Below are 23,638 nucleotides of genomic sequence, written 5' to 3'. Positions count from 1 at the left end.
CTACCGTATGTAGCCTACCGTATGTAGCCTTCCGTATGTAGCCTACCGTATGTAGCCTACCGTATGTAGCCTTCCGTATGTAGCCTTCCGTACGTAGCCTACCGTACGTAGCCTACCGTTTGTAGCCTACCGTATGTAGCCTACCGTATGTAGCCTACCGTATGTAGTTTACCGTATGTAGGCTACCGTATGTAGCTTACCGTATGTAGCCTACCGTATGTAGCCTACCGTATGTAGCCTACCGTATGTAGGATACCGTATGTAGCCTACCGTATGTAGTCTACCGTATGTAGCTTACCGTATGTAGCCTACCGTATGTAGCTTACCGTACGTAGCCTACCGTTTGTAGCCTACCGTATGTAGCCTACCGTATGTAGCCTACCGTATGTAGTTTACCGTATGTAGGCTACCGTATGTAGCTTACCGTATGTAGCCTACCGTATGTAGCCTACCGTATGTAGCCTACCGTATGTAGGATACCGTATGTAGCCTACCGTATGTAGCCTACCGTATGTAGCCTACCGTATGTAGCCTACCGTATGTAGCCTACCGTATGTAGCTTACCGTATGTAGCCTACCGTATGTAGCCTACCGTATGTAGTCTACCGTTTGTAGCTTACCGTATGTAGCCTACCGTACGTAGCCTACCGTACGTAGCCTACCGTACGTAGCCTACCGTTTGTAGACTACCGTATGTAGCCTACCGTATGTAGCCTACCGTATGTAGTTTACCGTATGTAGGCTACCGTATGTAGCTTACCGTATGTAGCCTACCGTATGTAGCCTACCGTATGTAGCCTACCGTATGTAGGATACCGTATGTAGCCTACCGTATGTAGCCTACCGTATGTAGCTTACTGTATGTAGCCTACCGTATGTAGCTTACCGTATGTAGCCTACCGTATGTAGCCTACCGTATGTAGCCTACCGTATGTAGCCTACCGTATGTAGCCTTCCGTATGTAGCCTACCGTATGTAGCCTACCGTATTTAGCCTTCCGTATGTAGCCTTCCGTATGTAGCCTTCCGTATGTAGCCTTCCGTATGTAGCCTACCGTATGTAGCTTACCGTATGTAGCCTTCCGTATGTAGCCTTCCGTATGTAGCCTACCGTACAATATGTTATGTAAGTGCAGCGCTAGCCAGTGTCCTGACATAACACAACAGCTTTCCCTGTCTACTACACGAATGCTTGTATCTGATACTGGTGAGTTCATAGGGGGGGGGGGGGGGGGGGGGTCAGTAGAGTAAAACCACAAGTGATACTACAATACATACTATATTGGGGTTAGCACACGCACGCACGCACACACACACACACACACACACACACACACACACACACACACACACACACACACACACACACACACACACACACACACACACACACACACACACACACACACACACACACACACACACACACACACCTATATAGTTGTTTCTGTGTGATGTTTGGGGAACCTGAGTCTATGCAAATCCACCAGCAGATCTCATATGTGTCAACATGTACAGTACAGCACACACGCACGCTCTCTCTCAGTGCCTCAAACAACTCCCAACTCTTTCAAACAAGATCTACTTTGAAAAACATTACAACTTTGTAATTAGAGTGGTGTCAGTGCCATTGAGATGTTGGCCATTGATTTGGCCGGGGGGGGCCCTTGACTAGCGCTGATACTGCCTCAATCAGAAACTGGGTTAATTGGAATTAGAGAGAGAGGGGAGCAGCGGAGGAGATCTCCGACGGGTGAGAATTGAGGAGGGAGGAAGACTGTGTGTGTGTGTGTGTGTGTGTGTGTGTGTGTGTGTGTGTGTGTGTGTGTGTGTGTGTGTGTGTGTGTGTGTGTGTGTGTGTGTGTGTGTGTGTGTGTGTGTGTGTGTGTGTGTGTGTGTGCGTGTGTGTGTTTTAAGGTTTAGTGTGATGGAGTAGAATAGAGTCACTGCTCCAGGATGGACCACATGGTTGTTTCGCTGGCATCAGTCAAGAGATGTGTGGAATGAACACTGCCTATACACAGTAAAGGGAGAGAGGGTCTGAAATGTGTCCTGGGTATACAGTATCATAAACATTTTATCAGCTATTCTTAGACACCAACATTCCCCACACTAGGAAAAATTATAAATACATAATGTCATCCTAGTATGGTTATAGATATGCATTTCCTTTATTTAGATTTTCTTAAAGGCAAGAAAGACCTTTAAATACCTAACTGTAGACAATGGAAAGTTACACCGATTGACTTCCATAGGGCTGAGGAGTGGGTGGAAGGATAGAGGAGGGTCTATATAGTGGAGGGATACAATACGGTGTATTCACTTTCACTGGTATAAACGGGTTGTGATTGATCCGTTGTCAGGACGATTAGATTGCCATTGACGAAGGACTACGGTGGGGTCCCTGGGTGATGAACAGGGTTGCTCCTCACGACTAATCATTAGCACTTCTATTAAACTGCATACAATTGGAAACACAATGCCACACACGCACACACACACACACACACACACACACACACACACACACACACACACACACACACACACACACACACACACACACACACACACACACACACACACACACACACACACACACACACACACACACCACGCACACAGATAGGCCTGCATGTACACATACATACAGGAAAGACAAACATGTAGTGTATTTGAGTTTTAAAAATACTTCTAAAGTTAGACATTTCAACGTTGACATTTCAGATTTGATTTGCACTGACAACAGAATGTATCAACCCATTCAAAAATGTCCATTAATTATAATCCACACAATCGTTCACATTTCCTGTTACTGCAGGATTATTCTGTAAAACTTTATTTGGATACTCCATTTGTAGATGCTCTAGAGAATATCTACACACTATCAGCAACAGAATCTAACCCTAACAATAACCCTAGTACTAACCTTAACACCTACCCTAAACCTTATTCTAACCCTAAACCTTATTCTAACCCTAAACCTTATTCTAACCTTAAACCTTATTCTAACCCTAAACCTTATTCTAACCCTAAACCTTATTCTAACCCTAAACCTTATTCTAACCCTAAACCTTATTCTAACCCTAAACCTTATTCTAACCCTAAACCTTATTCTAACCCTAAACCTTATTCTAACCCTAAACCTTATTCTAACCCTAAACCTTATTCTAACCCTAAACCTTATTCTAACCCTAAACCTTATTCTAACCCTAAACCTTATTCTAACCCTAACTGTAACCCTAACCTTAGCAAGCAGTTTCTTATCAAAATATAGTATGATCTTATATAGATCACTCAAATAAAGACCGATTATTTTCCTCAACATTTGTATTCTCGGTGTCAAAATGTGCCATGTGAAAGCCTATTATTATACGACAAAAGGAAAGCATGAATGAACCTCTGACAAAGACCTTACATTTACAATGTCAGCAAACTAAATACCAAGTCAGTGAATCAAGCGTTTCCCTCCAGGCTCGTAGGGAAAGTGGTGCTGGCAGGCGACAGTGAAATTTCACTAATGTCCCACTCACTGAGAACAATCCAGACAAATGTCAGAGTAAATCAGAAATAGTTACACCATGCCCAAGATGACCCCAGGATGACCCCAGGGCTCTCTACTGTACGACTCTTTATCAACCCCCACCCTCACCAGCCTTTCCCCTTCATCCTCATCTTCCTCCTTCCCTCCTTCCCGCCTTCCCTCCTTCCCTCCTTCTCTCTCCCTCTAAGTTATGGGTCTCTAACAACCCTCACCCTCTCCCACACCCTCCTCTCTTTCCTTCCCTCCTTCTCTCTCCCTGTCAGCTATGGGTCTCTAACAACACTCACCCTCTCCCACACCCTCCTCTCTTTCCTTCCCTCCTTCTCTCTCCCTGTCAGCTATGGGTCTCCACCAGCCCTCAGCCACAATCCCATCTCAATATCTCTCCCTCCCTTTCTCCCTGTACCAACTCTTTCCCTCCCCCTCCGTCTCTCCTTGTAGCAACCCTCTCCCTCTCCCTCTCCCTCTCCCTCTCCCTCTCCTTGTACCAACCCTCTCCTTCTCTCTTCCTCCCCCCTCCCTCCTTCTCTCCCCACTCCCTCCTTCTCTCCCTTTATCAACCCTATCCCTCTCTATCTCTCCCTCTCCCCTCCCTTCTTCTCTCCCCACTCCTCTCTCTCCCTCCCCATCTGTCCTTCTTTACCTCCTTCTCTCCCTCCCCCTTCCCTCCCTCTTTCCGTGATAACAATCTCCCTCTCTCTCTCCCTCCCTCTCTCCCTGTACCAACCATCTCTCTCTCCCTCTCTCCTCCCTCTCTCCCTGTACCAACCCTCTCCCTCTCTCTCCCCCTCCCTCCCTCTCTCCATGTACCAACCCTCTCTCTCTCTCCCTCCCCTCCCTCTCTCCCTGTACCAACCCTCTCCCTCTCTCTCTCCCCCCTCCCTCCTTCTCTCCCTTCTTTCTCCCTGTAAACACATACAGCAGTTGTAGACCTACAGTATGCAGGAAAACGCCACGTGATTAATTGTAAATAATATGCAATAAATGTGTGTTATCAATAATGGACTTGGCTGTAACTGCAGAAGTGTATACAGACAGAGACAGACTCAGCGGCAGGTTTGGGTAGGTTACTTTCTAAATACAGTTGAAGTCGGAAGTTTACATACACCTTAGCCAAATAAATTTAAACTCAGTTTTTCACAATTCCTGACATTTAATCAGAGTAAAAAATCCCTTTCTTAGTTCAGTTAGGAGCACCACTTTATTTTAAGAATGTGAAATGTCAGAATAATAGTAGAGAGAATGATTTACTTCAGCTTTTATTGCTTTCATCACATTCCCAGTGGGTCAGAAGATTACATACACTCAATTCGTATTTGTTAGAAAAGCCTTTAAAAAGTTTAACTTGGGTCAAATGTTTCGGGTAGCCTTCCACAAGCTTCCCACAATAAGTTGGGTGAATTTTGGCTCAATCCTCCTGACAGAGCTGGTGTAACTGAGTCAGGTTTGTAGGCCTCCTTGCTCACACTGCTTTTTCAGTTCTTCCCACAAATGTTCTTTAGGATGGAGGTCAGGGCTTTGTGATGGCCACTCCAATACCTTGACTTTGTTGTCCATAAGCCATTTTGCCACAACTTTGGAAGTTTGCTTGGGGTCATTGTCCATTTGGAAGACCCATTTGCGACCAAGCTTTAACTTCCTGACTGATGTCTTGAGATGTTGCTTCAATATATTCACATCATTTTCCTCCCTCATGATGCCATCTATTTTGTGAAGTGCACCAGTCCCTCCTGCAGCAAAGCACCCCCACAACATGATGCTGCCACCCCAATGCTTAAACGGTTGGGATGGTGTTCTTCGGCTTGCAAGCCTCCCCCTTTTTCCTCCAAACATAACGATGGTCATTATGGCTGAACAGTTCTATTTTTGTTTCGTCAGACCAGAGGACATTCCTCCAAAATGTACGATTTTTGTCCCCATGTGCAGTTGCAAACCGTAGTCTGGCTTTGTTAATGTTGGTTTTGGAGCTGTGGCTTCTTCCTTGCTGAGCAGCCTTTCAGGTTATGTCCAAATAGGACTCGTTTTACTGTGGATATAGATACTTTTGCATCTTCACAAGGTCCTTTGCTGTTGTTCTGGGATTGATTTGCACTTTTCGCACCAAAGTATGTTCATCTCTAGGAGACAGAACACGTCTCCTTCCTTAGCGGTATGATGGCTGCGTGGTCCCATGGTGTTTATACTTGCGTACTATTGTTTGTACAGATGAGCGTGGTACCTTCAGGCATTTAGAACTTCTTCTTAACAGGGGGCGCTGTTTTAACTTTGGGAAAAAATCGTGCCCAAATTAAACGGCCTCGTACTCTGTTCTAGATCATACGATATGCATATTATTATTACTATTGGATAGAAAACACTCAGAAGTTTCTAAAACTGTTTGAATTATATCTGTGAGTAAAACAGAACTCATTTGGTAGCAAACTTCCAAACAGGAAGTGAAAATTCTGAAAATGGGTCTCTGTGTAAGGCCTTGCCTATTCAATTGCCTTATATTTATGGATCTGTATGCACTTCATACGCCTTCCACTAGATGTCAACAGGCAGTAGAATGTTGAATGGGGTGTCTAGCTTGATGTGAGACTGAATGAGAGCTTTTGGAGTGAAAGGTCCGCCTAATTGGCAGTATTTTGCTGCGCGCTTCTAAAGCCATGACATCATTTTCTGGAATTTTCCAAGCTGTTTAAAGGCACGGTCAACTTAGTGTATGTAAAATTCTGACCCACTGGAATTGTGATACAGTGAATTATGAGTGAAATAATCTGTCTGTAAACAATTGTTGGAAAAATTACTTGTGTCATGCACAAAGTAGATGTCCTAACAGACTTCCCAAAACTATAGTTTGTTTACAAGAAATTTGTGGATTGGTAGAAAAAAATAGTTGTAATGACTTAAACTTCCGACTTCAACTGTGTAATCCATTACAGTTAAGAGTTACCTATCCAAAATTGTAATCAGTAACATAATTTTTGGATTACCCAAACTCGGTTAGGTAATCTGAATACGTTCAGTTACTTTCCATTTAAGAGGTTAGAGGTTTTCATCATGAATCTTGTTCTGGAGGCCACTCTGCAGAGTGGTCACTTTTTAAACCTAACCCTAACCTTAACCACACTGCTAACCCTAACCCTTAACCACACTGCTAACCCTAACGCTAAACTTAACCACACTGCTAACCCTAATGCCTAACCCTAACCTTAACCACTATGCTAACCCTAACCCTAACCTTAACTACACTGCTAACCCTAATGCCTAACATTAACCACACTGCTAACCCTAATGCCTAACCCTAACCTTAACCACACTGCTAACCCTAACCCTAACCCTAACTTTAACCACTATGCTAACCCTAATGCCTAACCCTAACCTTAACCACACTGCTAACCCTAACCCTAACCCTAACCTTAACCACTATGCTAACCCTAATGCCTAACCCTAACCTTAACCACACTGCTAACCCTAACCCTAACCTTAACCACACTGCTAACCCTAACCCTAACCTTAACCACACTGCTAACCCTAATGCCTAACCCTAACCTTATATTAAGACCAAAAATCACATTTTTGTTTTCATACATTTTTACAATATAGTCCATTGAGATTTTGCAGCTGGCCCAATCTAGTGGAAATCGCTCAGTTATTCCTCAAGGACAAGACTCATGACAATAAATGTCAACCTCTTTAAAGAAGAAGACACAGATGATCTATTGCAGGACAAATCAATGTGAGAGTTTACATAGCTGGCCATGAATGGATGTTGTATTCTACTTTATGGGTTGGTTATGTAGGCTTCTTCTAACCCATTGCTTTCACCTACAGATAATAATATGATTAGGCCAGATCTTTACATTTAATAATATGATTAGGCCAGATCTTTACATTTAAAAAAATAATGTCTGTACGATTTCCAGTCATTCCAATTACATCAATACCACTTGATCTTCAAGAATAGGACTTGGAAATATGGAAATATAGATTAGTCAAATTGTTGAACTTAACACCAATACTAAGAGCTATACTTAGCCTACTCTTTTATTTGTGATTTTGTTGTCATGGACGACTGATTGGGCTCATTGCTTCGAGTTGGGGGAAAAAATACTGCTCTCAGAATGGCGTGCTTTGAGCACTACTGTAATGTGCTTTTTGCATGTGGAAAATGTATGCCATATACTGCATTTGCAATAAACCTATTGATAATGTTTTTTATGGCGACACTTTGATATCTTGATCATTTGCAGCTGTTTAAGTCTATCAAAAGTGCTCGAGGTTGAGTATGTGTCCGCTAGGCCGATGGACTTTTAATTTTATCTGCGTAAATTAGATTGAACAATAACAAAACCCCACCTGTGATCTTCTTAAAGTAACGTTTTTTTGACAGTATGGAGGACAATACCACAGGGGAGTTTAGAAGGGAGGAACTAGGGCTGTTACGTTGACCATATTACCGGCACACCAGCGGTCACGAGTCATGACGACAGTCAAATTCCACGTGACCGTTTAGTCACGGTAATTAGGCTTCTCCAAAGTCTGAATCTGCTGATGGTTATTAGTAGCCTAGCAAACTTGCTAACTGACTGGTACTCAGCACTCTATTGTCCCTCTAACCACTCTGACGTCAATGCAAATGTGTTCGAAAATCAAACACTTCATGAGAGCCCATGAGCTCACGTTGCCCAATATTTCTATAGGCTATGCAATTGCGTGAGAAAACAGAGTTTTGACGGCCTCTATTAAAAAGAGGAGGATCCCATCAGCTTTCTAAAGGCTAGGCCTATTATATTTATTCATCAACTTTCCTAATATTAATAACAAGCACATTGCCTCTCTTTACAACAGGAGTATAGCCTACCTGGCTGGCATCAAAATGAACCACGGGAAAAGAGTCTCCATTTGTTATTGAAGTGAATAGATTACATATGCTGCTAGAGCCCCTTGCTTTAGCTACTATCATGGAGTTCACTAAATATCTTCATAAAGAAACTGATAAAACACACAGGTGCTAAATCAAGGGGACTAATAAAGATGAGGACTGAGAGCAAGAGAGGGAGTGTGGTGATGTAGTGTCCACAACTAAAGAATCATAAAGAAATCTGAAAAAACACGTATCCTGAAAGCATGATTCTCTACTTACTATGTGCACATGCTAAAAGAAAGGAACGAGGTGATAACTAAGTGTCTCGTTGTAGCAACATTTTTATAAACTAAAAATCTCTTAAAATGTTTGTTTAGTTTTGTTCAATTATCTACACAATTCTGGGCCAATAGGCATGGCATATTCCCACAATCAAGGTGCTTTCCGTTTTGATTCGGTTATTTTGCCTAAACATATATATATATATATACATTGTATCTGCCTTGTACATGTGGTGTCCTCCTCTGACAGTTGTGCGCCTCTTTTTGTGAATGCTGGAATTGTTCATTTGACCTTCCAGATCCTGGACTGTGAAGCCCCTGTCAGCCATGACCTCATCACATGGACAGAGGTACTCCAGGAACCCAGATTCCGATGTTATATATTTGTCGCTACAACTACCTCCATATGCTGAGGAGATGAACATCACAAGACCACAAGGTGCAATGGCCACCAGGTACTTGATAGTGTTCTTGGCGTAGTAATGGCTGAATGACTCCCCCCTTGAATCCAGATTCTTGCACTTCTGTAAAGCAGTTTCTGAGCAGTCAATAATGCAGGTTGTTCCTGGGTAGTGGTCCTTAAAACACTGTGGCATTGTAGCACGGATGGTCTCCCTTGGCAACAATGGAATGTACTCCCTCAGATTCTCTTCCATCGTGTCGATCCAATAACTAATCACTCGACTGACAATCCTCTGTGAAACACCAAACCATTCTGCTAGGTACTGCTGCAGCAAGTTGAGCTTCAGCTTCATCAGTGTTATCAGGAGTTGGTCTGTCAGGTCTAACTGAAAGCTGCCTTTGTAGAGGGGTAGTAGATGTTCCCGCCAAGGTAGAAAAGGCAGAAAGAGACAAGCCTGTATGCAGTGGACAGAGTGCTTCATTCCTCAGCAGGGTTTTGTAGAGAGATGCTGCTGGGCACTGTGTACCTGCTTCACAGGTAGTGGGCTTTACATGATCACCTGAGCTGTAGTTGTGATCACCTGAGCTGTAGCTGTGATCACCTGAGCTGTAGCTGTGATCACCTGAGCTGTAGTCGTGATCACCTGAGCTGTAGTCGTGATCACCTGAGCTGTAGTTGTGATCACCTGAGCTGTAGTTGTGATCACTTGAGCTGTAGCTGTGATCACCTGAGCTGTAGCTGTGATCACCTGAGCTGTAGCTGTGATCACCTGAGCTGTAGCTGTGATCACCTGAGCTGTAGTCGTGATCACCTGAGCTGTAGTCGTGATCACCTGAGCTATAGTCGTGATCACCTGAGCTGTAGTCGTGATCACCTGAGCTGTAGTTGTGATCACCTGAGCTGTAGCTGTGATCACTTCGAGACGGGTCTGCCCATTGAGTTCGGGCATCCTTCTCTGAAGCCATATCCATTCCTTCTATCTGTGTTGGCCAATCCTCATTTTCAATGTGGTGAACACTTGAGCCTTTTGTGTCATCTATTAAGAAATCAGTATGGCTTGTTTAACAAGTCAATGGACAATTAATAACAAAACACCATACCGCATGGATGCTTCTAATAATATTTAATAATCATAATAGTTATTATATTAATTATTGAGTTGTAGAGGAAATACATTGTGCTATTATGAGTGTGTACTGTGCTTAGTTACAAGAGCAAGATGAGAGCAGGCAAACTGCTCAAGCGTTTGGCTTACCTGTCACTGATGACTGCTTGACCAACACCTGACATTTCTTTGCAAGTGGAGCATCGTAGCCAAGCCATTTTAATTTAACCTTTATTTAACCTATATTTAACCTTAATTTAACCTTTATTTAACCTTTATTTAACTAGGCAAGTCAGTTAACTTCTTATGGCTGGGGGCAGTAGCTTGGATGAATAAGGTGCCCAGAGTAAACTGCCTGCTTCTCAGTCCCAGAAGCTAAGATATGCATATTATTAGTATATTTGGATAGGAAACACTCTGAAGTTTCTAAAACTGTTTGAATGATGTCTGTGAGTATAACATAACTCATAAGGCAGGCGAAAACCTAAGAAGAAATCCAACCAGGAAGTGGGAAATCTGAGGTTTGTAGATTTTCAACTCATTCCCTATTGAAGATACAGTGGGATATTGGTCATATTGCAATTCCTGCGGCTTCCACTAGATGTCAACAGTCTTTAGAACCTTGTTTGATACTTCTACTGTGATTTGGGGGTGAATGAGAGGGGAATGAGTCAGAGGTCTGGCAGAGAGCCACGAGCTGGACACGCTCGTTCACGTGAGAGCGAGCTCTGTTCCATTGCATTTCTACAGACAAAGGAATTCTCCGGTTGGAACATTATTGAAGAATTATGTTAAAAACACCCTAAAGATCGATTCTATACTTCGTTTGACATGTTTCTACGACCTGTAATATAACCTTTTGGACTTTTCCAAAAGTACTCAGATTATAGCATGGTTTGCTTTTCAATAAAGCTTTTTTGAAATCTAACACAGCGGTTGTATTAACCTGTCTAGGACTGGGGAACTCCGTTCCGCTAGCGGAACCCATCGCCAACAGCCAATGAAATTGCAGGGCGCCAAATACAAATCAACAGAAATCTCATCATTCAAATTTCTCAAACATACAAGTATTAGGCACCATTTTAAAGATAAAATTCTCGTTAATCCAGCCACAGCGTCTGATTTAAAAAATGCTTTACAGCGAAAGCTCCACAAACCAGTTAGTTAGGTTATGTTAGGTCACCACCAAGCCACAGAAAAACACAGCCAAAAACACAGCCATTTTTTCCGCCAAAGAGAGGAGTGAATCACTAACCTTTGATGATCTTCATCAGATGACACTCATTGGACTTCATGTTACACAATACATGTATGTTTTGTTCGATAAAGTGCATATTTATATAAAACAATCTCATTTTACATTGGCGCGTTACGTTCAGTAGTTCTAAAACATGCGGTGATTGTGCAGAGAGCCACATGAATTCACAGAAATACTCATTATAAATGTTGATGAAAATTCTAGTGTTGGAACTTCGAGAGAGAGAGAGATATTTTGAGAGAGAGAGAATTCGTGAGAGAGAGAGTTCGAGAGAGAGAGCGAGAGAATTCGACAGAGAAAGCGAGAGAATTCGACAGAGAGAGCGAGAGAATTCGACAGAGAGAGAGAATTCAAGAGAGAGAAAATTCGAGCGAACAATCAAGATATAAAAAGAGTGAGAAAGAGAAAGAGAGAGAGGAGGCGAGCGATTGATCGAGATAGAAAGACAGAGAGGGAGTGGTTTGTCACTCAGCAGGCTGAATTAAAGAGGCTTGTTGTGGCTTTTAATATCCATTCATTGGGTGGACTGCTGACAGTGTGAGAGCGGCGCTCAGCTCAGCTTGCCCAGTCAGGCTAGGATTTATAACTGGCTCTAATGGGCATGCCCAGAACCAATGGACTGCAGTCAGCACATTACCTCTCTCTAGCACTCCCACCCACCACACACACAGAGGAACACACAGAGGGAGGAACACACAGAGGGAGGAACACACACACAGAGGAACACACACAGAGGAACACACACAGAGGAACACACAGAGGAACACACACACAGAGGAACACACACACAGAGGAACACACACAGAGGAACACACACAGAGGAACACACACACAGAGGAACACACAGAGGAACACACACACAGAGGAACACACAGAGGAACACACACACAGAGGAACACACACAGAGGAACACACACACAGAGGAACACACACAGAGGAACACACACACAGAGGAAAACACACACAGAGGAAAACACACACAGAGGAACACACACACAGAGGAACACACACACAGAGGAACACACACACAGAGGAAAACACACACAGAGGAACACACAGAGGAACACACACACAGAGGAACACACAGAGGAACACACACACAGAGGAACACACACAGAGGAACACACACACAGAGGAACACACACAGAGGAACACACACACAGAGGAACACACACACAGAGGAACACACACAGAGGAACACACACACAGAGGAACACACAGAGGAACACACACACAGAGGAACACACACAGAGGAACACACACACAGAGGAACACACAGAGGAAAACACACACAGAGGAACACACACACAGAGGAAAACACACACAGAGGAACACACACACACAGAGGAACACACACACAGAGGAACACACAGAGGAACACACACACAGAGGAACACACAGAGGAACACACACACAGAGGAACACACACACAGAGGAACACACACACAGAGGAACACACACACAGAGGAACACACGCACACACACACACACACACAGGGAGGAACACACACACGCACACACACAAACAAACACAGGAGCTTACACAAGGTTTTACGTGAGGTTGCAGGCACACATGAACACACACTTTTGTTGCTCACATGGCTGTGAGGACATACACTTCTGCGCACACGCCCACGAACACACAAGCACACACACACACACACACACACACACACACACACACACACACACACACACACACACACACACACACACACACACACACACACACACACACACACACACACACACACACACACACACACTGACCTGTCCAGCTGGGGGTATCCATGTACAGCTGACAGCTGACAGTGAGGGGACTGATGTGGTACCCTGAAGGAGAAACAAACATTACAACAACATTAGAACAACATTACAACAACATTAGAACAAACATTAGAACAACATTAGAACAACATTACAACAACATTACAACAACATTACAACAACATTAGAACAACATTACAACAACATTAGAACAAACATTAGAACAACATTAGAAAAACATTACAACAACATTACAACAACATTACAACAACATTAGAACAACATTACAACAACATTAGAACAAACATTAGAACAACATTAGAAAAACATTACAACAACATTAGAGTAAAAATTACAACAACATAAAAACAAACATTAGTACAAACCTTACAACAAACATTACAACAACATGAAAGGAAAAATTACTTTGAAACAATTTTGAGTACACAAAGTTATCCTCATCATCATCATGAATGCTGTGTTAATACCGATGGGCACAGTTTATATATCACGTGAAAACAGGGAAATAGCTAACTACAGCCTCTAGTAGATCATTAGAGTCTGAAATATGATTGGAACTATGTCCACTGTGAGATAAAACCTCTCTACTACACACAGCTGTATCCTCAAGCCAGAGTGAGGGAACTACAGGCACACAACCACAGGAGTCCAGAGCCCTACACTCTTTGAAAACAAGAACCTTCTACCTAGAACCTTCTATGAAGGATTCTACCAAGAACCATTATATTATCTAAAGGTTCTTCCTATAACCGTTTGTCAGGTGTAAAGTAATTTATAAAAAATACTTTGAAGTGCTACTTAAGTATTTATTCATGGTATCTGTACTTTACTATTTCTAGTATTTATATTTATTTTACTTTTACTTCAGTACATTCCTAAAGAAAATAATATATGTTTTACTCCAAACATTTTCCTTGACACCCAAAAGTACTCGTTACATTTTGAATGCTTAGCAGGACAGAAACATGGTCTAATTCACACACTTATTACTGCACCTGTACATAGCCCATCAATAATTTAGCCCAAACAACTACCTCTTTCCCTACTGTATTTATTTATTTATTTATTTTGCTCCTTTGCACCCCATTATTTATATCTCTACTTTGCAAATTCTTCCACTGCAAATCTACCATTCCAGTTTGTTTTACTTGCTATATTGTATTTACTTTGCCACCATGGCCTTTTTTTTTGCCTTCACCTTCCTTATCTCACCTCCTTTGCTCACATTGTATAGAGACTTATTTTTCTACTGTATTATTGACTGTATGTTTGTTTTACTCCATGTGTAACTCTGTGTTGTTGTATGTGTCGAACTGCTTTGCTTTATGTTGGCCAGGTTGCAATTGTAAATGAGAACTTGTTCTCAACTAGCCTACCTGGTTAAATAAAGGTGAAATAAATAAAAATAAAAAAATCAAGAGAACATCCCTGGTCATACCTGGCAGACTCACTAAACAGTGAGTGTTGGAGTGTGTCCCTGGCTATTCACCACATTGTTAGGCTATAACTCGGCCCTCAAAGAAAGGTTTGATGATATATGTAATTATTGTCATGAATAATTACATTTTAAGGAAAATGGTGCCGTCTGGTTTGCTCAATATATTTTAGCAATTAGTATATTTTTAGCAATTACATTTACTTTCGATACGAAAGTATATTTTAAACCAAAAACTGTTTTAATTTCACTCAAGTAGGATTTTACTGGGTGACTTTCAGTTTTACTTGAGTCATTTTCGATTAAGTTATCTTTACTTTTACTCAAGTATGACAATTGGGTCCTTTTTCCACCACTGCCTTTTATGAAGGGTTCTTCCAAGAACCCTTTTTTCTTTGGAGGGTTCTGAACCCTCTATGAACGGGCAGATCCCACCAGCCTTATTAGTGTTTAAAATGTTACTATTTATGACAATAATTACATATATCCTAAGGCCTTTCTTTGAGGGCCGAATTATACCCTAACAATGTGGTGTTAGGAATGTCCTGGTTTAAAGTCCACATCAGGCCTACAAGTCACATTATGCCGGCTTGCAAAGTGATGTGTAAATCCTATTGGAATCCAGACAGAGTTAGGATATCCAAACATTAAAGGAAAACTTCACCCAAAAACTATCTTTTGGTAGTTGTTTCATTAGTCTATTGTTGACATAGTCCCAAAATGTTTTGCTTGTCAGCAATCAAGTTTTCAAGATATGTAACTTTTCAAATACAGAAAACATCCCCGTATGATTTCCGTATTTTGAACGGGGTAGGGTAGCAGGTACAAGGTGCACCGGTTTCTGTAAAGAACTGCAACACTGCTGGGTTTTTCACACGTGTTGATCAAAGTGGTTCTTGGTAGAACCCTATCACTCCGCAAAGAACCCTTTTGGAATCCATTTGGAACCGTTTTTTGTAAGAGTGTTGAGAAGAGAGGGATGAGGAGGCAGAAGAATAGAAGGAGGGAAAAGGGAGGATAAATGACAATCTAGCAAGTTTACTTTTGGAAGTGCTTTGCCACACACAAACCTCCCGTGTGTAATACCATATTAGCCGTAGTGGACCCTAGGGAAATCCTGTCTGAGTGACTAAACATTTCCCCGCCTGGCACTGCACTATCCTAATGAGTGTAATGGCAGCACGTTGGGCCCATTCAGATAAAACATGTGTAGAAGAGTGTTGGCCGGGGCCTTTTCTACTGACAAAGAAAGGAGCGGCGCATCACTGGATCTTTGAAATGGTTACAGTAATCTGACGTATAGATACTGTATAATCGCTTCAGGAGAGAGTGAGAGGGACCTATCAGCGTTCAGAACCGTAGTGCATGAACCCTTCTTCTGCAACTGGATCCTGGACTTGCTGACGGGCCACCCCCAGGTTGTAAGGGTAGGCAACAACACGTCGGCCACGCTGACCCTAGATACGGGAACCCCCCAGGGGTGTGTGCTTACTCCCCTGCTGTACTCCCTGTTCACCTAACGACTGTGGGGCCGTGCACGACTACAACACCATCGTTAAGTTTGCAGACGACGGTGTTAGGCCTGATCACTGATGACGATGATACAGTCTATAGGGAGGATGTCAGAGACCAGACAGTGTGATGCCAGGACAAGAACCTCTCCCTCAATGTCAGCAACACAAAGGAGCTGATCGTGGACTACAGGAAACGGAGGGCTGAGCACGCCCCCGTTCACATCGACAGGGCTGTAGTGGAGGGGGTCGATAATTTCCTTGGTATCCACATCACTAAGGATCTATCATGGTCCACACACCAAGACAGTCGTGAAGAGGGCATGACAATGTCTCTTCCCCCTCAGGAGAATGAAACGATTTGGCATGGGCCCTCAGCTCCTCAAAAAGGTCTACAGCTGCACCATTGAGAGCATCTTGACTGGCTGCATCTCCGTTTGGTATGGTAACTGGTTGGCAATCAACCACAAGGCACCATAGAGGATAGTGCGTATGGCCCAGTACATCACTGGGGCCAAGCTCCCTGCCATCCAGTACCTCTATACCAGGCGGTGTCAGAGGAAGGCCCAGCCAGCCAACTCACAGACCTGTTGTCTCTGCTACCACACAGCAGGCAGTACCAATACACCAAGTCTGGAACCAACAGGCTCCTGAACAACTTCTATCCCCAAGCCATAAGACTGCTAAAGAGTAAGTTAAATACCCAGACTATCTGCATTGACCCCTTTTGCACAAACATTTTTTGACTCATTACAAATGCTGCTGCTACTTTTTGTTATCAATTCTATTCTGTTGCCAAGTAACTTTATCGTAGCTGTGTTGTGTGTAGTAGGTGTGTTGTGTGTAGTAGGTGTGTTGTGGTGTTGGGTTGTGTGTAGTAGGTGTGTAGTAGGTGTGTTGTGTGTAGTAGGTGTGTAGTAGGTGTGTTGTGTGTAGTAGGTGTGTTGTGTATAGTAGGTGTGTTGTGTGTAGTAGTTCTGTTGTGTGTAGTAGGTGTTGTGTATAGTAGGTGTGTTGTGTGTAGTAGGTGTTGTGTGTAGTAGGTGTGTTGTGTATAATAGCTGTGTATAGTAGGTGTATTTTCTATCCTACAATATCTAAAGTTGGCATTGACCCAATATGTGGCTGCGTTGCCCTAATACATGTCTGTAATTTAGCCAGAGCGACTTAAAGGAACAATTATGGTTACTGAAGAGCACATTGACAAATCTTCACCAAGTCAGCACCGGGAAGCGAACCAGCAACCCTCCGGTTACTGGCCCAATCCTCTTCGCCGCTAGGCTACCTGCCACCCCTGATACTTCCAAGAGGGCATTGAGCCAGATCGTTTACTGAAGAGACTTAATTGATGTTCAGACCTCAGGACCCCTGTCTCTCACTACCTGACTACGAACTCACCCCAGCCCTCACTCCAGCACTCACCCCTGCCCTCACCCCAGCCCTCAGCCTTCACACCAGCCTTCACACCAGCCCTCACCCCTGCCCTCACCCCAGCCCTCAGCCTTCACACCAGCCTTCACACCAGCCCTCACCCCTGTCCTCACACCAGCCCTCACCCCTTCCCTAACACCAGCCCTCACCCCAGGCCTCACCCCAGCCCTCAGCCTTCACACCAGCCCTCACCCCTGCCCTCACCCCAGCCCTCAGCCTTCACACCAGCCCTCACCCCTGCCCTCACCCCAGCCCTCACCCCTGCCCTCACCCCAGCCCCCAGCCTTCACACCAGCCATCACCCCTGCCCTCACCCCTGCCCTCACCTCACCCCTTATCCCAGCCCTCACCCCTTACCCCAGCCCTCACCCCTTACCCCAGCCATCACCCCTTACCCCAGCCCACCTCTATTAACATGGACAATATAATATAATAAAAATGAATATAAAATAATAGCATTGAACAGAGTATGCCATAATTTAGTTTCAGCATATCCTGTTTTCGTAATAAAACGGATGTTTGCATTTGCTGTCAATATTCTCCATATTTCACATTCATATCACCAGCAGTTTCAAATCATACAATATACTTTTCTGACATACAAAATTAGATATACTGTATATTCCGCTCCTTCTCATCACACACACACACACACACACACACACACACACACACACACACACACACACACACACACACACACACACACACACACACACACACACACACACACACACACACACACACACACACTTCCCCATCCAATAGACAGATAATGGAGGGTTATTGAATGGTTGTGTGGAGGCTGAAGGAGGGTTGATGAATGGTTGTGTGGAGGTTGAAGGAAGGTTCATGAATGGTTGTGTGGAGGTTGAAGGAATGTTAATGGAGGGTTAATGAATGGTTGATCAGGCTACTGGACAGACAGGGATGACTGACTCGTTATACCAACAGTCACCCAACATGTTTCTGCCGATGGCATCAATGATGGAAGTGATGGAATATGGAAGTTGAAGCTCCACGGAAAAATTGCTACAACATAACTACCTTAAGTGTGTGTGTGTGCGTGTGTGTGTATGTGTGTGTGTGTATGTGTGTGTGTCTGTTTATCTAATCCCCTGACCCCTAACCTATTGGCCCGGCGGGTGACTGGGAGTGATTCCATTAATGTTCCAGTAATTCAACACACGCTTAATCATGTCAAGTTTAATAACTCCAATTAAATTACAACAGCCTCTCGTGTACCATCATACCATCACAGCACCGAGAGATAATAGGGAGAGAGAGAGGGAGAGAGAGGGAGAGAGAGATGGAGAGAGAGATGGAGAGGGAGAGAGAGAGAGAGAGAGAGAGAGAGAGAGAGAGAGAGAGAGAGAGAGAGAGAGAGAGAGAGAGAGAGAGAGAGAGAGAGAGATGGAGAGAGAGAGATGGAGAGATGGAGAGAGAGAGATGGAGAGATGGAGAGATGGAGAGAGAGAGATGGAGAGAGAGAGAGAGAGATGGAGAGAGAGCTTAGACATGAGAAGAGGCACAATGAATGCACAAAGGGGAAGAGGGGGATGAGAGAGCCTCCTGCCGCGACCAGATGTAGAGGAGATTCTCTCGTGGTAATGTGTAATGGATGGACACATGTAACATACGGGGCCTTCGGAAAGTATTCAGACCCCTGTACTTTTTTGTTTTTATGTTTCAGCCTTATTCTAAAACGGATTAAATATATTTTTTCTCATCATAACCATTAATGGCAAAGCAAAAACAGGTTTAAGAAATTTTTGCTAATGTATATAAAAAAATATATGAAATATCACATGTACATAAGTATTCAGACTTGACTTAGTACTTTGTTGAAGCACCTTTGGCAGCGATTACAGCATCAAGTCTTCTTGGGTATGATGCTACAAGATTGGCACACCTGTATTTGGGGAGTTTCTCCCATTCTTCTCTGCAGATCTTCTCAAGCTCTGTCAGCTTGGATGGGGAGCGTTGCTGCACAGCTATTTTCAAATCATAATCAAATCAAATTTTATTAGTCACATGAGCCAAATACAACAGTGAAATGTTTACTTACAAGTCATTAACCAACAATGCAGTTAAACAAATACAAATAAGAATAAGAAATACAATTCAACAAGTAGTTAAAGAGCAGCAGTAAAATAACAATAGCGAGACTTACAGAGTCAATGTGCGGGGGCACCGTTTAGTTGATGTAATTGAGGTAATATGTACATCTAGGTAGAGTTATTAAAGTGACTATGCATAGATAATAACAGAGTAGCATCAGCGTATGGGGGGAGGGGGCAATGCAAATAGTCTGTGTAGCCATTTGATTAGATATTCAGGAGTCTTTTGGCTTGAGGGGTAGAAGCTGTTTAGAAGCTTCTTAGACCTAGACTTGGCGGTCCGGTACTGCTTGCCGTGTGGTAGCAGAGAGAACAGTCTATAACTAGGGTGGCTGGAGTCTTTGACAATGTTTACGGCCTTCCTCTGATACCACCTGGTATAGAGGTCCTGGATGGCAGGAAGCTTGGCCCCAGTGATGTACTGGGCCGTACGCACTAACCTCTGTAGTGCCTTGCGGTTGGAGACCGAGCAGTTGCCATACCAGGCAGTGATGCAATCAGTCAGGATGCTCTCGATGGTTCAGCTGTAGAACTTTTTGAGGATCTGAGGACCCATGCCAAATATTTTCAGTCTCCTGAAAGGGAATAGGTTTTGTCGTGCCCTATTCACAATTGGTGTGTCTTGGTGTGCTTGGACCATGTTAGTTTGTTGGTGATGTGGAAACCAAGGAACTTGAAGCTCTCAACCTGGTCCACCATAGCCAAGTCCTCCTTTCCCTCTAGTCCACAGTAATTTCCTTTGACTTGAACACATTGAGGGAGAGATTGTTGTCCTGGCACCACACGGCCAGGTCTCTGACCTCCTCTTTACAGGCTGTCTCGTCGTTGTCGGTGATCAAGCCTACCACGGTTGTGTCATCTGCAAACTTAACGATGGTGTTGGAGTCGTGCCTTGCCGTGCAGTCATGAGTGAACAGGGAGTACAGGAAAGGACTGAGGACGCATCACTGAGGGGCCCCCCGTGTTGAGGATCAGCCTGGCAGATGTGTTGTTATCTACACTTTCCACCTGCGGGCGGCACGCCAGGAAGTCCAGGATCCAGTTGCAGCGGGAGGTGTTTAGTCCCAGGGTCCTTAGCTTATTGATGAGCTTTGAGAGTACTATGGTGTTGAACGCTGAGCTGTAGTCAATGAATAGCATTCAGGTCTCTCCAGAAATGTTCGATCGGGTTCAAGACCGGGCTCTGGCTGGGCCACTCATGGGCATTCAGAGACTTGTCCCGAAGCCACTCCTGCGTTGTCTTGGCTGTGTGTTTAGGGTTGTTGCCCTGTTGGAAGGTGAACCTTAGCCCCAGTCTGAGGTCCTGAGTGCTCTGGAGCAGGTTTTCATCAAGGATCTCTCTGTACTCTGCTCCATTCATCTATGCCTTGATCCTGACTGGTCTCCCAGTCCCTGCCGTGGAAAAACATCCCCACAGCATGATGCTGCCACCACCATGCTTCACCTTAGGGATGGTGCCAGGTTTCCTCCAGACGTAATTCAGGCCAAAGAGAATCTTGTTTGTCCTGGTCTGAGAGTCTTTAGGTGCTTTTTGGTCAACTCCAAGCTGACTGTCATGTGACTTCTACTGAGGAGTGGCTTCCGTCTGGCCACTCTACCATAAAGGCCTGATTGGTGGATGCTGCAGATCAGGTTGTCCTTCTGGAAGGTTCTCCCATCTCCACAGAGGAACTCTAGAGCTCTGTCAGAGTGACCATCGGGTTCTTGGTCACCTGCCTGACCAAGGTCCTTCTCCCCCGATTGCTAAGATAGGCCGGGTGGCTAACTCTAGGAAGAGTCTTGATGGCCACTGTGTTCTTGGGGACCTTCAATGCTGCAGAAATGTTTTGGTACGCTTCCCCAGACCTGTGCCTCGACACAATCCTGTCTCGGAGTGCTACGGACAATTCCTTCGGCCTCATGGCTTGGTATTTGCTTTGACATGCACTGTCAACTGTTGGACCTTATATAGACAGTCCAATCAACTGAATTTACCACAGGTGGACTCCAATCAAGTTGTAGAAACAGCTCAAGGATGATCAATGGAAACAGGCCGCACCTGAGCTGAAGTTCAAGTCTGATATCAATGGGTCTGAATTCCTATGTAAATAAGGTATTTCTGTTTAATTTAATGTTTAATTTTAATAATTTTAAATTGTTTACATTTGAAAAAAAATAAAAAATGTTGGGGTATTGCATCTAGATTGCTGAGAAAAAATTATATTTAATCCATTTTAGAATGAGGCTGTAAATCAGCATTTCCAGATTCAACTAGTTCCCAAACTAACACTCTGCACTCTGTCCCTGTTAAAGTATCTTCTCAATTCATTGTTGTGCTAGGGAGGGAGGCAACGAGGGAGGGAGGGAGCGAGCAATGGAGAGAGGGATTGAGAGAGGGAGGGAGGGTAGTTGATGAATGATGGCATAGTGCGGATGGGTGTCCATGCCACCTTTACTAAACCACATGGAGTAAATGTTAATGAGAGATCCCAAATGCCAGCGCACAGAGGAGGCAGGCCTGCTTAACACAGAACCAATGATAAATAACTAGATGATGCACAAGCTAATGCTGGGCTGGGAGAGGGGGAGAGGGAGAGAGGGAAAGAGAGACGGAAGGAAGGAAGGAAGGAAGGGAGTGGGGAAGAGAGGGAGAAGGAAGGAAGGAAGGAAGGAAGGATGGAAGGAAGGAAGGAAGGAAGGAAGGAAGGAAGGAAGGAAGGAAGGAAGGAAGGAAGGAAGGAAGGAAGGAAGGAAGGAAGGAAGGAAGGAAGGAAGGAAGGAAGGAAGGAAGGAAGGAAGGAAGGAAGGAAGGAAGGAAGGAAGGAAGGAAGGAAGGAAGGAAGGAGAGGGAGTGGGGAAGAGAGAGAGAGAGAGGGAGAGGATATTGGCTGAATTATGCAGATAAAAATAGAAGCACTTCTGTAATAAAAAACAGAGGGAATAATGGAGGAAGATCGCTGATGGGAGGAACGTAAAGATGAGAAATGACAAACAGTAAAGCTTCCAAAATAAAACACATTGTTAAAAAAAACGCTGTCCGCAAACACACACACACACACACACACACACACACACACACACACACACACACACACACACACACACACACACACACACACACACACACACACACACACACACACACACACACCCACACCCACACACACACACACACAAACACTGCCCGCACACACACACACACACACACACACACACACACACACACACACACACACACACACACACACACACACACACACACACACACACACACACACACACACACACACACACACACACACACACACACAATGCATGAATAATTACAAAACAACAGCATGGTTTATTTCCTATTCATGTTGATTTAAGAAAATACAAGAAGCAGTAAAAAGTAACACGGATGTAAAGCAGTGCTGTAAAAATACATCATCCGCCGTGCACGGAGTGTGTGTGTGTGTGGTTGTGTGGGTAAATGTGTGTGTGAGTGTGTGTGTGGTTGTATGGGTAAATGTGTGTGTGAGTGTGTGTGTGTGGTTGTGTGGGTAAATGTGTGTGTGAGTGTGTGTGTGTGTGTGTGTGTGTGTGTGTGTGTGTGTGTGTGTGTGTGTGTGTGTGTGTGTGTGTGTGTGTGTGTGTGTGTGTGTGTGTGTGGTTGTGTGGGTGTGTGTGTGTGAGTGTGTGTGTGTGTGTGTGTGTGTGGTTGTGTGGGTAAATGTGTGTGTGTGTGAGTGTGTGTGTGTGTGGTTGTGGTTGTGTGGGTAAATGTGTGTGTGAGTGTGTGTGTGTGTGTGTGGCAGTGTGGGTAAATGTGTGTGTGCGTGTGTACATGGGTGTTAGCAGGTGAGAACAGCCCATTCTGGGTGGAAGAAGTCCGTATTTCACTGGACAGGAAGTCATTATTTTTCCCAATGTGTCTTTGTTTTGTAGTGATTTGG

The 23,638-nt window shown here is 44.0% G+C and overlaps 1 protein-coding gene across 3 annotated transcripts in view; it reads right to left on the bottom strand.

Annotated features, from left to right (window-relative positions):
- LOC139580384 (RNA binding protein fox-1 homolog 3-like) overlaps positions 1-23,638 on the bottom strand; it is a 995,419-nt gene that overhangs the window by 466,359 nt on the left and 505,422 nt on the right. For all 3 annotated transcript variants that reach the window (XM_071409008.1, XM_071409009.1, XM_071409011.1), the window contains exon 4: positions 13,210-13,272. In XM_071409008.1, the coding sequence (XP_071265109.1) occupies positions 13,210-13,231 (22 nt within the window). In that variant the 5' untranslated portion in view covers positions 13,232-13,272. The remainder of the gene's footprint in view (positions 1-13,209; positions 13,273-23,638) is intronic.

This window comes from Salvelinus alpinus, chromosome 7, assembly GCF_045679555.1.
Source record: "Salvelinus alpinus chromosome 7, SLU_Salpinus.1, whole genome shotgun sequence".
Taxonomy (NCBI): domain Eukaryota; kingdom Metazoa; phylum Chordata; class Actinopteri; order Salmoniformes; family Salmonidae; genus Salvelinus; species Salvelinus alpinus.
This window is presented reverse-complemented; position numbering and strand designations above follow the sequence as displayed.